This window comes from Rhopilema esculentum, chromosome 4 (assembly GCF_057945365.1).
Source record: "Rhopilema esculentum isolate cy_ngs chromosome 4, ASM5794536v1, whole genome shotgun sequence".
In the NCBI taxonomy this organism is placed as follows: domain Eukaryota; kingdom Metazoa; phylum Cnidaria; class Scyphozoa; order Rhizostomeae; family Rhizostomatidae; genus Rhopilema; species Rhopilema esculentum.
The window spans coordinates 8,486,732-8,503,083 of record NC_142818.1 but is presented as its reverse complement, the minus strand read 5'-3'; the positions used below and the strand labels follow the sequence as shown (position 1 = coordinate 8,503,083).

The window sequence follows — 16,352 nt, the reverse complement described above, 5'->3', positions numbered from 1 at the left end:
GGTGCAAGCAAGGCAGTTGGGTAAAATGGCAAAAATAGTGATGACACAACAACAGAGATGGCACCACCAAATTGAAACTGGGGAGAGCTAAGAGTCCAGTTTAGTGACACCATGCTAGGGTCCCATGAGAACATTTTTTTTAAAATTAAGCCTTCTAGAATGGCCAAAAATGCATCTCCTAGACTAAAATTTAACAAATTACCATACCGCTCAGAATAGACAATTTGACAATTCTCTGAAAAGCATTGATTGTTTATGTTTAGGAAAAATTTAGGAAGAGACCATTTTACTTCTTGAACAGAAATGTGCATCCTCTTTGTCTCTAGTATTTTCAGTAGGCCATGTTTACATATCCACAATGCAGATAATGCAGTAATACAGAAAATTATCTAGTGAATCAAATTATATATTGAGTTGGCAAATAATGATTGAATATGGTTCCAGGGCCACTTACTCAAAATACCTTTCAATTCTCATTTCTGGTGGTTAATTATTTGTTTTTTTTCTAGCTTATGTGCAGCACTGATTCAAGCTTTGTCAACTGAGCCAGAGTGAGTATTTGAAAATTTTTTATTGATGTTTCAAAATAGAAATATAAATTTATTCACATTAACTCATTTACCTAATTGGTTTACCAATACATTTTTATTCAAAATTACTTACATTCACATGTAACTTTGCCTAAACATTTTTTATCCTTATAATCAAGGCATGATTTGGTCATTCCAAACAAATTCACTACAAAACATATATGTAAGCAAATCTACATTTGTGGAGTTTTGTTAAGCGATTTATATGAAAAGTGGTTAATTTGTCCACAATTTATTGTTTGTATTTTTCTTCTAGACACCTTGTTCGGATAGCCATTTGTCAAGTGGTATGGTAACCTTTTTGTTAAAATTTAATTGATATTTACACAAGGGGTCAACAGTTGTTGCAATAATAGTAGCCATTCTAACAGTACAGTTTAAAAATATGGCAGTTTACAAGCACCAAAATTATGTTGCTAGCTTTCCATTTCAATAGCTTTTTTATGAGTTATTGTTTTGCTGAAATGATGTTCATTAGTTCAATAATAACTTGAATGATCGCTCACTTATTAAACGAATTGCCTTAATCTAAAATGGTGTTTTATGCTTTTTGGTAAAATAATCTGTCTTGATCCATTTTTACTTGACATAGTATCCATGCTTAATTAATGTTAACAAAACAGGTCATTTTTAAAATTAAACAATGTAGCATCTTTCATGCAATTAGAAATATCAAAATATTTTCAATTATATAACACTTCTTATGAGTAAGAGAGCAAACTATTTCTAAACTTTTAATTCAAATATTGAGACAAAAACAAAGATATCTGATAAAAGTTTGTAAGGAAAAAGGGTAATATCTCTCTTGTTGGTTTCCTGATCAGCCGACATTAAAGACAAAGGAATAATATGTGATTCTGATGCAGGTAAATTCTTGTATCCTTTTCGATTTTCGTCATATGATAGAAACTTTAGAGAGGCTTCAGAAAGTTGAAGTGCTGTCTACCTCTGATCCCCCTCTCAGTATATTCTCTACATAACTGTTAGTTTCAAATGTGTCTGCAGATAAGCGCTATAGCAAAATACAAGTTCAAGCAAGATGGATGGCCGGAGGTCATGCAGTATATCGGAAATGTTGTTCACAGCGAGGATTTGAAACAAAAAGAGGTAAGCAATGCAAAATGTTTTAGTCTCAGAAGTTGGGGTCCACACTGCAAAAAAGAATAGTTGCTATTTTATATACAGTAATGTGATATCAACTATAATTTGTACTTCAGTTGAAGATCTTTAATGTACAATAATGTACAACAATAATTTGTTTCAGGTTATTATTTTTTTTGTTCGAAATCAAAACTCCACGCAGAACTGGGAAAGCTTACAATGATTTTTCTGGACAACGTCTATCCAGGAGATGTCATTTCTTTTTACACTAGGGAAAAGCTAACAAGTTTTTCGGCTTTCTTAAAGTTTGGTCAACAAAAGTGCCCAGTTTATCTTAAAGTACCTCGGTCTGGTAACACTTTCTAGAGATTTGAAAGTCAGATTAAACAGGCTATCACAAAATGTTTCTTTGCTGTTAATCCTCGCATTGTTTACAGTACTAGGAGAGCCCTTCCATCCATTCAAAAGAACTGAGTTTCTACCATCGAAAAGAGTTGCGTTATCTACGAGTAACGTGCCAGTGTGATTCTGGGTATGTAGAACGCACGACCCAAAGATTGGGGGACAGGATAAAACAGCATGTTCCTTCCAATATTAGAAAAAAAGGTCTAAAAACACCGTTGAAACAAGTGACTTCTTTGACTTCAGTGGTGATTTTTCTATATGCACGCGGTACTGATTGGACAACTATACTGGTCACATGTTTGATTTTTTCTGATTGTCCAATGTCTATCCAGAGCTGGGTATATTTTTTAATCTTGTTTATTGGGACCCTTATCCTGACCTTTTATACTCTAAGAAGTGTCAGACGAAAAAGCTTTAAGTATTTTGTAAAATGTTTCCTTTTTTTCATAGACATGTTAATATTTGGGTAAAATCACCTTCTTGTTTACTGATATACAGAATTGTTGAGCCAAAACAAATGCAGATAGGGTAATCTGTGAGCGCTTAATACTCTAGCCAGGGATACTGGAGCACATTTTGGAAAAGGGAGGGGCTCTAAACGAGTTGGCAAGCACTATGGAAGTTTACCACCATTTTCTTTGATGCCACTACCTTGATTTGCTATTCAACCTCACAGCGAGGAGCTGCAGCTTTCCCAGCTCTCCTGGCGCTTGTGTGCCTGCAAGTATTGAACAAGAAAGGCACTGCACCGTACGATTTTTTGAAATCTGTACCGTTTTATTGGCTCTCGCGGTTTCTTGAATTTTAGCCCTGTTTTCATTCTAAACAACGAATGAAAAGAATATTCTTCATACAGCAAGCCAGAGAATCTGTCTAAATTTACTGGCCAAAGCCTTTTCACTGAAAAAAAACATCTAATCATTTTATCTAAACATGTTTACATTATATATATTATACAATTAAAGATCAGAGATTTCAAGCTTGCCCGCAATCATACCTCTTAATTTGTTTGAAAATCAATAAATTATGTATGTGATAGGCAATACTATTTTTCCTATTTTATTAGGCAATACAATACGTAAAGCTTCATTAAGATAATCGGACAATGTGATTGAATTGAAATTATGTAAGCCCAGTAATTTTCTTCACAATAATATTTAATCTTAGGTATATTCATTTGTTTTTAAAACACACTAATGATTATTTTGCTCAAAAGGTTGGCTTTCTCCTTCTCAGTTGCATTTGTGAGGCTTGCAGCGAACTAGTAAGTTTAACTGCAATCATATTTTAAATACGTTTGTCGGAACATTTTTGCTGTTATTTGTTTGAGGAAATGACAAGATATTTTGTGGTGCATGCTGGGTTATAATAAAACAGGCCAGAATGAATCTAATTATAATTTATCATACAAAGCATGGGATTGAAATAAGTTTTTCAAAGAAACGTTTTAAAGTTTCCCAAATGTTTTATACAATTTAATTTGCAAGTTTAATCTTTTCTTGTATAAAAGATTTTACACGTTCTTGCAAGAACGAGAACATGACATCAGCTTAATATTTTTGCAACCCGAAGTCTGTTATTTTCGATAAGGCAGTAGTGCTTACACGTGAGACCAGGTATAGGTTAAGACATCTGAAGGACCTAATCTGTGAAATAAATCGTTGTTATTTTTAATTAGCAGATATGATTTCAATTTATTTTGCAGCTGAAACCATTTTACCCTGAGTTATTTCCTGTGTTCGAAATCGGGCTGAATGAAGGAAAATCACGAAAATCTGCTTTTTATTCTATCAAGTAAGTATTTTTGACCAATGCACTTATTTCATCTTTGTCATCATTAGCTCGTTTAGTAGTTTTGTTTAGACCAGAGACATGCGAAACAAGGAAATCATCTTCTGTCATACATTTACCTTCAAATGCAGAATGTTGCGTTGTATTTGTTTATACCAGTGAAATTGAAGTCCATGCTTTTATTACAAAGGGTGCTGTTTAAAATGAGAAGCTAAATTTGTTGATATTTCTGAGAACTAAAGCAGGGCAAAGTTTCTTGGCTCTATCTGGTTCTTTTTATATCCTCTTTAGAGCATTAACCTCAATTGTACCAAGTCTCGGAAGTGATGAAGAGGTTGGTTTATCTTTATTGTCAAACTTTACGTAAAAATTTTATGAAGTTTCATTAAAGGCTCTTATGCAACCGGCATTCTTTTTGGCAACTACTTCTTTACGCGATAAGAAAAATAGACTGTATTTGGTATTTTAATGCTGTGCGATGCTAGGTCAGTTTTCAAAATAATGTCACAAAGCATGCCGGTTGCGCAATAGACTTAAAATATATGTAGTACCCTAAGGAACCTTTGTTATTTACAGCTTTAAAGGCTGTGTCTTGAAATATGTTTCGTTGTTAAATGTCATTTGCCCTTCCAGGGCTACTCTACTAACAAACGAACTGCTATTTCTCTTTTGTGAAAACCTTCGTAGAGTAACTGGTCTGTAAACTGAACTTAGCTCAACTAATCTACATTTGCAAGTCTTCTAATTTATTTCAATGAACTATTAAATTTGAATGACTAGTAATAAGTCTTCATGTTTGTTGTTAAGATAGCATTCTGAGCTACAAAATGAGCATGCTGATCTATCCTGTTAGATATCTCGGTGCCTAATCGAAAAGGCAGTAAATCTGGTCGTGAGATATTTGGTTGTCTTTGGTAATAAGTTTTTAAAATCATTTTCGCAGTAATATAGCTCAAGATATCCAATGCAATTCTTCTTGAAATGCAGCAGAAACTTTTTATATAGAAACCGATTGTTCGTCTCAGTGGTAATCATATCACCAAGTTAGCACTGTTTCGAAATTTTTTCTACGATTCTCTTACTCACTTTCTGTTTACAGCAACTCGTTAAAATATTGATACCAAAGGCACTGGAAGTAGTGAAGCTATTAGTTCATGAAGATGAAGTAAGTCTTTTGATTCAATATCTCTGAGTTTTCAGATTTATCTTTGAAATGAATCATAATTCCTTGGCCATCTTTATCCTTACTTGTAGGCCTTTAGGTTGTGAGGGTTCTTGTTACTTTAGGTATGTTTCTAGCAACGCCAGAAGCAGCCTTGAGATCTTGTGCGTACATATTTCACTATTGGAGTTTCGGATTTTTATGATAGATTCGTTTAGCTTAGGAGGTGCGTTCGTCAAATTATCAATTTTCTAGTTATTTTGCTCGAAAGTTCATGCCGTGTCGTTATCTGTAAATAAATTTTTGAGAGTTCAGGTTTTCTTTACATATCTGAAATATTTAAAACCATTTTTCTGAACAAAACCATCTCAAAGTCTAATTATCTTGATTATAGGAAAAAGCTTGTGAGGCCCTGACCTTCTTTGACGAGCTTGTTGAAGTGGAAATAGGCATCATTATCCCCTACGTCAAGTCACTCGTTGACCTTTGTTTACAGGTAGGATCTGCATTCATTTCAAAACCAATTCAAATTTTCATTTATTTTCGTCTCTTTTCCTTCTTACTTGTGCCTCTATATTTTACTTTCACTACTTGCCTCTTTGGTTGCCATGTTTTCAAACTATTTTTTTAAAGTACCCCTGATCAGAAAGGTTTTAAGAGCTGTTTTAATTTATTTTGATATTTCAATACAATCATAACTAAGAACCATTTTCTTACATCCATTGCCCCTTGTATATCTGTAGGTTTTTGCGCTTGAGTGATTTTTTGGATCTATGTTATGTTCAACAGATTGTACGAAGAGAAAATTACGGAGACGCTATCAGAGTGAAGGCTCTTTATCTACTGTGCTGGGCGTGCAGACGTAAAGCAAAGGTATTAATTTTAAAATATTTCTGTTTTAATTGCAAGAAGAATTCTCGACCATACCCTTCAATACCATTACCGAAATCCAGTTGAACACCAAAACACTAATTTTACCAGGCCCTGCTTAAATCACATCTTCTTGGTCCACTGCTGGATATTCTCCTGTCACTCATGAGCTTAGCTGAGAATACAGAAGCAAACGACAGCGAAGAAAGCCAAGAAAGTATTGGAGATGATGACGATGAAGACGGGGGAGAGATGGAGGGCAGTACATTGCCCTCTGTTGCAGCTCAGGTAGCATTTTTAATAATATTTCCCCAACATTTAAATTCTGACAAGTGTCAGAAGGAAGGTACTTGATTATGCTGTATTTCTGCTATTTCATGCCATATTCAAATAGTTGTCTGTGGATCTAAATGTGTGTTGTAGGTTCTTTGTTACTAAACCGGGTATTAAACCTTAGCAGTAATGTAACTTAACAGATCAGGCAACCTGAAAGCTACGTCGTCATTTATATTAAACTGAAAGCAACCCAGTTTAGTTTAATTTGTGCAAAGTCATTTTGTGCAACATACATGTAATAAGTAGAGTAGTTTACTTGATCCACGTTGATGAGAACGAATTCGTTCCTTTTAGGCGCTTGATTTGTTGGCTCTTCACCTCCCCCCTGCAAAATTTATTCCTCAAGTGGTAAGTTCTTGCAAAGACTTTTCGAAACTTAGTGCTCGCAGGACTGGTAAATAAAAATGCAATTTAAATGGTTTATTGAAAGTTCCCGATGTATCTGTTTCGCGTCAAGCTGCTGTGATTCAAACTTAAATTTTTATGAACATACTTTTCGCTGAATTGAGAAAGGAAAGGTGCTATACTTTTTAGTCAGTGTTTTGTCAAGTTTTTGTAGCTTAATGTATGAATGAGAATATGTTCAAAACTAAGATGAAAAAGAATATTTTTATTTCTTAATGTTAATCAATTAATTTCCAAGTCGATTTTTGCACTTTGACATTAATTTGGTGTTTTGAATGTTTGTTATATTTTTTATCAGATGGCAAGGATTCAGTCATATCTTGATAATACCAACGAATATCATCGAAAAGCAGGCTACATCGCCCTGGGCGTGTTAGCCGAAGGATGCTCTGATTATATCAAAAATAGGTATGCTTCGTCATCGTCATTTCGTCATCGTCATTGAAAGGCCTTAGAATTCATATTAAGAACACATACCATAGAAAAAGTATGCAATTCAGGAGACAATCTAATGTTTGCATATAAAAGATTTTCAATGACAGAATTTAAGAAGGCCACCATAGGTATTACTGATGGATTAACAGAACTTTTTGGCCTAGTTTTCTTGCATTGTGTTTTCTCTAAGTTTTTTATTTGGATACTGTTAGCATAGGATAATATAAAGCTTTATCTGGCAACCTTTTTTAGTTTGAAAGTATAGAAATACAGTTTGACTGCACTTTACTAACAGGATGGTGGCAGGTACTCGAGACTCTACTACTTAGATAAGTATTGTAAATGAGACAGTGACTGACTGGTCGAGTTGTAAATTCATTGATCTATAAATCACCCATCGCTTGGACAAATTTGATGCTTGGAGATAACCAATGAGACGTTCTAATGGACCAGACCTGGAGAAATAGTGAATATTCTTTCTTGTGTATTTCAAGACTTAATGTAAAAGTGGAAGCATTTTGCAATTTTTTTAAACAATGTTCAAGTGGATGAGACTTTTCATTTATTGTTATTGCATTAAGTTGTTGGCTAAAGTAAATGTTTTTTTGACAGGCACCTAGGTGAAGCTTTGCAGACTGTTTTCAAAGGTAAGACCGCGTTCAAATGTTTTTGATTGTACTGTAATGTTGAAAGAAAGTTTTTTAGCATTTTTTCAAACCTGTTTACGTCTTTCATTGTTTTATCATAATATTATTGGTGCTCTACACATTTTTCAGCAAAAACATTTTCCAGCATTACTATTACAAGTAATCAGCTAGTATGTCAAATAGAGTGTAGATGTAAGTCAAAAAGTTTCTTAAACATTTCGCTAGCACATTGAGAGTACCACAAACGTATCTTCCCCGTGATATTCCGGAAGCCTGATTCTTAAGTACACCAGTTTTTCCTCCAGACATTTGCCAGACTAACAATACTCTGCTGGGTGACAATTTTAAAGTGAAGCTGTCCCAAAAGTAGACTTTTTTATCAGTTCAAGCATATTCGATATGATCTTGTTTAATAGCTTCTGATAAGGTCCATTTTCCATGTTTAATTTCCCCTCTTAAGAGTGTAATTTTTGTTGTAGGTCTTTCGGATGGTTCATATATTGTTCGAAATGCTGCTCTTTTTACCCTTGGTCAATTTGCAGAGCATTTTCAGGTAGGCTGTTTTCTTTCTTTTCGCATATTGTAACAATGTTGTTAATTTTCCACAAAATCGCACGTATTGTGTCTATTAGTACTTGATTTCTCTCGAGCCAAAGTTGGAATCGTAGCAGACCATAAAATATTGTGCCAGTCTAGCAGAGTATTTTACCAGCTCAAGCTAAATTTACCTAGCCCAATTTTAATGAGAATTGTTACATACCGGTCTGCCATAAAGTGCTTGATGCCGTGTAGGCAGAACTGTATACGCTTTGGTGTATAGAACCGCCCTGTTTTGTACAATAAAAGCAAGCCCAATGTTATACATTTTTACCACACAAGGTCCATTGTCCCCGCCTTAGAAACTTCGAAAGACGTCATCCTGAAGCTCACTTCCGCTCGTCTTTTTAGTCTGTTTGGAGGCCGATAAGCAATGTCTTGACGATGCCTTTATGATTTCCACAAGCTGAACTCATTATGATTTTTGACATTGAAGAATTTCATGCATGCGCTTTCGTTTTCATTATTCATTTTGAGCAAGCAATTATAGCCTTCACCACTCATGCTAAAAATTTTCATTTTGAATCAAAACATTAATTTGCCGACTTTGAAGAAGTAATGGTTATGGCTGTTGTTTTACCAAGGCCATAACGTCGAATTCTGTCTGCTTTTTGATCGTTACTTTTACCACATGATGCTGACTTGTTTCATTAAGTAAAATTTGCATGCCAAAAAACTGCATTCACCAAATTTTACATGGACGTTTCTTCCTACCAACAATTTAAATGAATTCTGATCTGATTATACAATGTACCTTTTTATGATAAAATGAAGGCGTTAAAAAAATGACACCAGCGTGCATAAGGCATGTTCTATCAGGCATACATTCTGTTTTTACTAACGCTCACTATGACATGACAATGCTGTTACCTATGAAACTCTCCGATGCTCATTTTGCATAGTAATGACATATTTTTTGCGTAGTGCAAAATTTCATCATAATTGATGCTCTTATTACAGAGTTGTTGTATTGTAATTTGAATGTTTTTTTTAAAAAGGGCCTACAGTTAATGCCCCCAAGCGCTGGCAGCTCTTTTTGTTCAATATTTTCCGTCCCGAGCTCAATATTTTACATGTTATCGTTCACGCAAAACCTCTTTCGATGAAACGCACATGCAAGCATGAAAGCTGCTTTTTTCCGTGCTTGTGGTTGAAGAAAAACGTAGATCAAGGGATCGACAAGAGCGTTAAATCTGTAAAAGATGCTAAATATATTTTCCAAGTGTAGTAAAGGATCAACGTCAAAGGCACGTCTCCAAATTATAGCGATGTCAGGAGCTATGTCAAAAAAAACGAAACACGTTAGGAGCCAAAATACAACGCCAAAGAGTTTTTGATTTCCATTTTTTGGGTCTGATCTGTTCTTCCTGACTTTACTTTTTACGACACGGCAACATATTGTTGTGTATGTCACGATAAAGAAAATGAAAAATAATGAATCAAGTACTAGAGCTATCAGGGCTATGTCACATCTACCGGTGGCCGCTGGAACCGTAACAGCATAAATAGAACCAAAAGTACAGCAAATCCAAATTGCGATTGCCACTCTGAAAATGTTTTTCTCTGAGGCAACAATTTTGTATTGAAATGGGAAATTAGCACCAATGAATCTGTCGAAAGTTAAGAGAAATGTGAGAGAGATCCATCGAAAGTATTCGGATATTACGATGCACATAAATCTGTTATTCAAGTCTCTGTTATTCGGGTATACATAGACTGCCACTGCATCATGCAAAAGCCAGTGAATTGATGAAACAATATTACTTACACTTAGATTTTTTATGATCAACAATTGATTCGATCTTTTGAGATCTGCTTTTGACAATATATAAAGACCAACAGCATTCAGAATGATTGAGAGCGCTGCTGTGATGCTACCTGCAACAGTGAAATAAAAATGTTCTTCCGTCATCTGGAAACTCTCTTGGAAACGCGCTTGTTCTTCTCAGATTAACTTACACCTTTACCACACTGGTGTGATTCACTAGGAATAACGAATATGTGTTCTTGCAATATCGCAGATTTCCCCTCGTGATTACGCGCAATCTTTATTTTCATTGGCTTGAATAGCAATCTTGATTTTTCTAAGAGATATTTCCCACCTTTATGGTATTTGCGGCCTGTACTTACCTATAAACCAATCAAAACCCTCAACCAATCAAAACCCCCAAACTGGCAGTTTGAAAGCCTAATTAAAAAAATTAACTGCAACAAGAGCAAGCATAAATTTGCTCTTTAATGTAAACTGAATAATGAAGAATAATTGAAAAGCCAATTTTTTATTGTTTTTTGGACGATGCTTGCTAACTTAGATCGTGTAAATGTTGAATTCAGTAATCATTTGAATAAATCACTTACAACGAGAAATTTTATTTGAATGATTATATTTCATTTTCAAAAAACTTTTTGCTTCAAATAGTTGTTCATCCAATATAAATATTATTAGGAAATTAAATATTGAGAGATTCCTTTTGAATTAAGTTTGTAAATTTCATACTAGGACTCAGCAGTGTTTAGACAAGCCGAATTAAGCCAGTACCTAATTCACAAAGTAATAAACCTACCTCGCTTATTAAAAGAATTTATTCCAGCTGATTTTCTAGATGTAAGTAGTCAACAATAAACCTTGTAGCCAAATGTTACGCTCACAAAGAAGGCACCAATGCAGGGGTCCCGTAATGTAACGAAGCTTCTTACGAAATGAAGCACCCCTACTCCAATCAAACCACGATCCTATAACAATTGCTAAGGATCGGGGAAAAGGGCTTGGATTCTACGCTAACGCCATTTCGAGCTGAGCTGCTCTACAGGAAAAATGTACGGCGCCAATTGAATCCGACAAAGTTGTAAATTTTGTGAAAAAATTCCCAATTTGATATGCTTTCTTAACTTCGACGACATTTTTGGAGTGAATGATTCACAAATAAGTCAATGAGTCAAGGAGCGTGCATAGTAATGACTTCTTTCCATGCATATGCATTTCGACTCCAGAAGGAAGGATGGCCTCATTCTTCAGAGACTTTCTTTGTTCGTCTTCCCAACGAAACCCCTTTAGCTTAAGTATTTTAACCATTGCTTAAATTTTGAGTAGAAGTCTTGACCATGTTTATTTGTTTTCCATTTAAGGAGGACATGAACAAATACCACGCTGATATTATTCCAGCGCTTTTGGTGCAAATGCAAAACACGCTGATGAGCCAGGACCTAAAACAAAGAATAACACTAACTCGGACATTTTATGCCTTAGAGTCACTTTGCGAAAATTTGGGTATGCTGAAAATTTCTTTTTAGATCAAATCGGTTCCACATGTTTTCATTCTGACATCTTGAATTTAGCAACAAGTGCAATCTTCTCTCTAAGATATTACCATACGCAATATCTGATCTTTTTGAAGATCTGGTTTCTTGCTATCGGGTTAACTCAAAAGGAAATAAGTCATTTTTTATAGCGAGCACTGTAAAGAATGCCATGTAAAAAGAGCTCTTTCGGATTCCACAAATAATACACTTGTTGTAGGCATAGGACAGATACTAAAGTGGCTCAAGCCATCCATCTGTCAACTATTGGGCAATCAATAAGCGTGTGAGTGGTACTGCACTTACTGATTGGCCAATTCGATTGATTGTTCAAGGCCAAAGGATCGAAGGTTTTAACTATCTTGACTTCTTTCTCTATTCAGTTGTGTCTTTTTCAGCCTTTCAAGTTCATTTATTTGATGTTTTCTGTTCTAGAGAGGTCAATAATTACCCTCTATCTAAACTCACTGGTGGAAACATTTCTCAACACAATTAAATCTTCAAAGGTATTTGATACATTTTTCTTAGTTAGAGATGTTCAATGGCAAGTGGTTTAAGATATATATATATACTCGCATTGATAAATGCACAATGCTACAATCTTGGACAGAGCCGCTAAGATAAACCCTAAATACGTGCCCGACAGCGCGCATGCATGGTCCAGCCTATACCCCCTCCCCCATTCAATGTTGAGGTGTACGCCAATTAATAAAAGCGATATCAATATTGAGCTGTTGGGAGGAGGGAGGGGGGTAAAATCTCAACATGGTCTGCCCAAGGTTGTAGGCAACCACTTCTGCCCTTCCAGTAAATGAATTAATCGAGAAGGAACCACACACTTGATGCGTTTTCTTTCTATTTGGCCATTCTCTCTCTTTGAAACATCTCAAACCTTTAACTATTATTTTATGATCAAAAATGAATGATTTCCAATCACCTGTTCTTTTTTCCCTTTAAACGACTTCACTACGCCATCAGGTGCATTTTTCAAAGAATTGTTAAGGCCCTGTAAGGCTAAAAAATTGCATTGTGAAATTTTACTATCAGCACAGGACTGTTGAATATCCCAAGCTCATCACCTGCATAATATTTTCGCTGTAGTAATCCTTTTCTTTTTAAAACCTCTTTTCTCCCCAGGGTCTTTATGCCACCGAGCTTGCAATAAGCGCTATCGGGTCTTTAGGTAAGATAATTTTCTTTTTGTTATCTAATTTTGCTTTTTTCTCAAATTTGGAATGAATATTGTCATACTTGAATTTCTGAGAGATGCCCCAACCAAGTTATTAATTATATTTTTGCTATCAAAATAAATGGGTTCTAACTTGATTATTGACTACAAAACACGTGCGAAGACCTGTGTTTTTGTCTTTTTCTGTACTGCTTTCCATATTATTTTATTACATATTCTCCTAACGTACAAATTTCAATGGCATCTCAACATTGTGCTGGATGTCTGTAAACACAATGTACATTAAATGAATGACATTAGTTAACGTTGATATGATACACAGATTAGATTTTGCGTTGAAGAAGCAATTTATTTTTGTCCATTTTTTTACTGCGATCTGAAATCGTGATATTTGAAGACGGCCAAATCTTAATACGATAAATTTCTCTTGCAGCTACGTCAGCAAAAGATCTTCTACTGCCCTTTTTTCCTCACATTATGGACCACTTAAAGGTACCCAAAGATTCCTGTGCAAAAAATTTCTTACGCTCAATCGCAAAGTCCTAATTATTCATGAAAAAGTTACAAGAAGAAACAACTAGTTCCTAACCTGTAATTCCTGCCAGAACTCCATGGAAAGCTCTGTTGCTTAAGTGCTGTTAATATTATCTTTATTCCTTCGGAGAAGACCAAATCTGGGCTTCCTCTCTGCAAAAACACTGTTGGTTGTAGATTTGTCGATATTAAGATCTATGGAATTTAAATATCACAAGTTTCAGATTGGGTGGACCTGTTTCTTTATTTATTCCCAATCTCCCGTCACTCTTTAACATAATTGGACACCATTCTCACGACTGGTGGAGTTTTAAGATGGGCTGTTTCTGCTTTTAATAACTATTTTATGTACATATATATTTGTTTGTAGTAAAGCTTTTACAGGTTCTTCATCCTTGTAGCGACCTGTAGTGAATCTACTTTTTATTGTAGGGTTTTCTACAAGAGCCAGCCACATACGAAACATCAAGTCTTCAAGCCCAAGCAATTGGTATATCAATCAGCTTTTTCAAACGCTTAAATAGGCTTTCACGTCACTTTTCTTCTTCCAAATTGAGCCGTTCATAACATGCACAATACACTAGGGATTCCTATGCTTGTAATTTATTTCTGTTTTGTCCCTTTGCAGATACTCTTGGTGCTGTTGCACGTAATATTGGCGAAGACAACTTTAGATGCATGGCGGAAGAGTGCTTACAACTGGGAATGGTATGATATGTTTTAAAAATCTTAAATTGATTTTGCGGCAATGTAGAAGGATAGAATAATGCAATCCAAAAATGAGAGGAACTTACCATATCACTTAGTAGCGCAAGATCAAAGGGTTGTTGTAGTTTTCATCGTCTGAAGTTATGAAATTAAATTGTATCGAACAGATATATTTGTTGACCAAGGCAACGGGCATTTAGCTAGGTTGTTCTGCTTAGTCTCTGACAACAATAGGGCATTCTAGCGGCGAGAATATTTCCATTCTTTCACACCGATTTGCTAGCACTCCCTTGTCAGAAAATGTAGATATTTAGGCCCCTCCCCCACAAATTTTGGTCTTATGTTCCTCTTCCTAGTGTGTGCTTTTCAAGACATTACATTATAGTAATGCCTCAAGGTCTTTTCCTCAGGAGCTAATTGGAGAAAGTCTGAAAACTATAATGATTTGTCTCTCTTTGGAAGGGGAACGATTCGTCCTCAGAGAAAGGGAGGGGGAGGAGATTTTTCGGAGAATTGGCACTGCATTTCTGGATTTTCTAGAACCGAGTATGGTTTTTGGATTTTTCCCCCGAGTTGACTGTCTTTGCAATATGTTTATTGCTAGGACTCCATCACAACCCTAAGGCATGTATTTTACCTCACCTGTGGCTCATCTAGAAGCTTTCCCTCTGTCAGCAAGGTGGCCGAGCTGTTAGATTTCCTTTTATGACGTTTTGTATTACAGGAATACGAAAAATTTTCAACGACATTCATAACATTATGTAAAAAAGCCCTAAACTCGTTTCATTGACAGGCACTAGTGGAAGATTGTGATGACCCTGACATCAGAAGATGCACGTAAGTCAGTTGCTTTCAGAGCATGAGGTCACATCCCTAGCTGTGTTTTCATAGTTTGTTGAGATTAAACTCAAATCCTCATTTGTTGAGATTAAACTCAAATCCTCACTGATTTTTCTGCAATTTAAAAACATCTCACGATACACGATCGAACGTCTCGATTCTTATTCAAGATTCTATTCAAGATGGTTCTGTTTGTACGATTGAATGACATATTCATGAATAACGAACCCAGTACCCAGGTGCTAGATAATTTGCAAAGGCTTCTGTCGTTGACAAAATTTTTTATTGAAAGATGCAATCGGAGCATAGTTGATAAATGGTAGCTTGGTAGATAAACCTTTATTATTAAGCCAAGCAAAATTCAAGCTGTTGACAAGTTCTTCTGTTATTCTCAAGGTATGCCCTTTTTGCGTCACTATCAACAATACTGAAGAAAGACATGAGCAAATACTTGAGCAAAATAGTACCAAAGATGATTGAGTCACTCAAGTCAACTGAAGGATTCATGGTACATATTCGGATACTTTTGTCCTTTGTAATCTCTCTCTTAATATTTGAAGTCGTAAAGTATTCAACATTGCTGTTAGTGTTGTTTTGTCTTTGTTTTTTAAACTGTCGCTCGAAGCATGGATTATTTGGGTATTTGAACTTATAGATGCAGAAAGCTTTTTGTGACTCATTAGACTACTCTGCTGTTACTGTTTTGCAGTTCTTGTAAGTTTGTAATTTGTACTTTATTTCGTATTTTTGTCAAAAGTTATTATAAATTTATTGATTGTAATAAAAAAAGATCTCAATTTCCAGTCTCAAAATGACTAGCGGTATGGCTGCAGCCTCAAAAATTACAGAAAACTGAATGGAAGCATTTGAATGGGCTGTCCCCTCGAAATGAATACATTCCCAACAATGCTGTAGATAAATAGATTCTTTCTCTCCAAAGGTATCTCCAGCCTGGCTGGTTAAAGCTGTTGATATACGGTTTCTTGCATTATACGAACAATTTAGGTGTTTTTGCAAAAATATTGAGGAGTCAATAATCTTAAATGTTGTTTTCAACTATAGTTATATCTTGAAGGATCTGCTAATCAACCAAAAAGATTAGCAGCTTACAGTGGGACTCTGGTCCAGTTAACTCTGCAGCTGCTGTCTTAGAGAAAACTGTATTAGAATTATAAGTCCCAATGAGCTGAAAGATGTCTAGTTACAATGGGCTCAACTATGTCAACGTGTTGACATTTTTTTATAGTTTTTACGCTCATCGCTTCTTCCAGCAATATTTTTACTGGATTGCAGAGCGTGCCACTCAAAGACGAGCCTTCATTTCTTCTTGAAGACGACTTAGTTGGAGGAGAAGGTGATGGGGGAGAGGAAGATGATGACGAAGAAGGGTAAACCTATTCATGATTTCTTAATTTTTATTTTTTTGTAAAATATTGTTGGTCAAT

General features: G+C 35.3%; 1 protein-coding gene across 1 annotated transcript in view; it reads left to right on the top strand.

Annotated features, from left to right (window-relative positions):
• Positions 1-16,352, top strand: part of LOC135690569 (importin-4) — a 34,061-nt gene that overhangs the window by 2,892 nt on the left and 14,817 nt on the right. Inside the window, exons 4-26 of the mRNA XM_065208161.2 lie at positions 510-551; positions 847-877; positions 1,596-1,697; positions 3,313-3,360; positions 3,802-3,890; positions 4,179-4,221; positions 4,987-5,052; positions 5,444-5,545; positions 5,839-5,922; positions 6,031-6,207; positions 6,550-6,603; positions 6,959-7,068; positions 7,708-7,742; positions 8,222-8,295; positions 11,466-11,607; positions 12,072-12,142; positions 12,774-12,819; positions 13,259-13,317; positions 13,792-13,849; positions 13,988-14,067; positions 14,861-14,904; positions 15,304-15,415; positions 16,201-16,295. Coding sequence (XP_065064233.2) covers positions 510-551; positions 847-877; positions 1,596-1,697; positions 3,313-3,360; positions 3,802-3,890; positions 4,179-4,221; positions 4,987-5,052; positions 5,444-5,545; positions 5,839-5,922; positions 6,031-6,207; positions 6,550-6,603; positions 6,959-7,068; positions 7,708-7,742; positions 8,222-8,295; positions 11,466-11,607; positions 12,072-12,142; positions 12,774-12,819; positions 13,259-13,317; positions 13,792-13,849; positions 13,988-14,067; positions 14,861-14,904; positions 15,304-15,415; positions 16,201-16,295 — 1,764 coding nt within the window. The remainder of the gene's footprint in view (positions 1-509; positions 552-846; positions 878-1,595; positions 1,698-3,312; positions 3,361-3,801; positions 3,891-4,178; positions 4,222-4,986; positions 5,053-5,443; positions 5,546-5,838; positions 5,923-6,030; positions 6,208-6,549; positions 6,604-6,958; positions 7,069-7,707; positions 7,743-8,221; positions 8,296-11,465; positions 11,608-12,071; positions 12,143-12,773; positions 12,820-13,258; positions 13,318-13,791; positions 13,850-13,987; positions 14,068-14,860; positions 14,905-15,303; positions 15,416-16,200; positions 16,296-16,352) is intronic.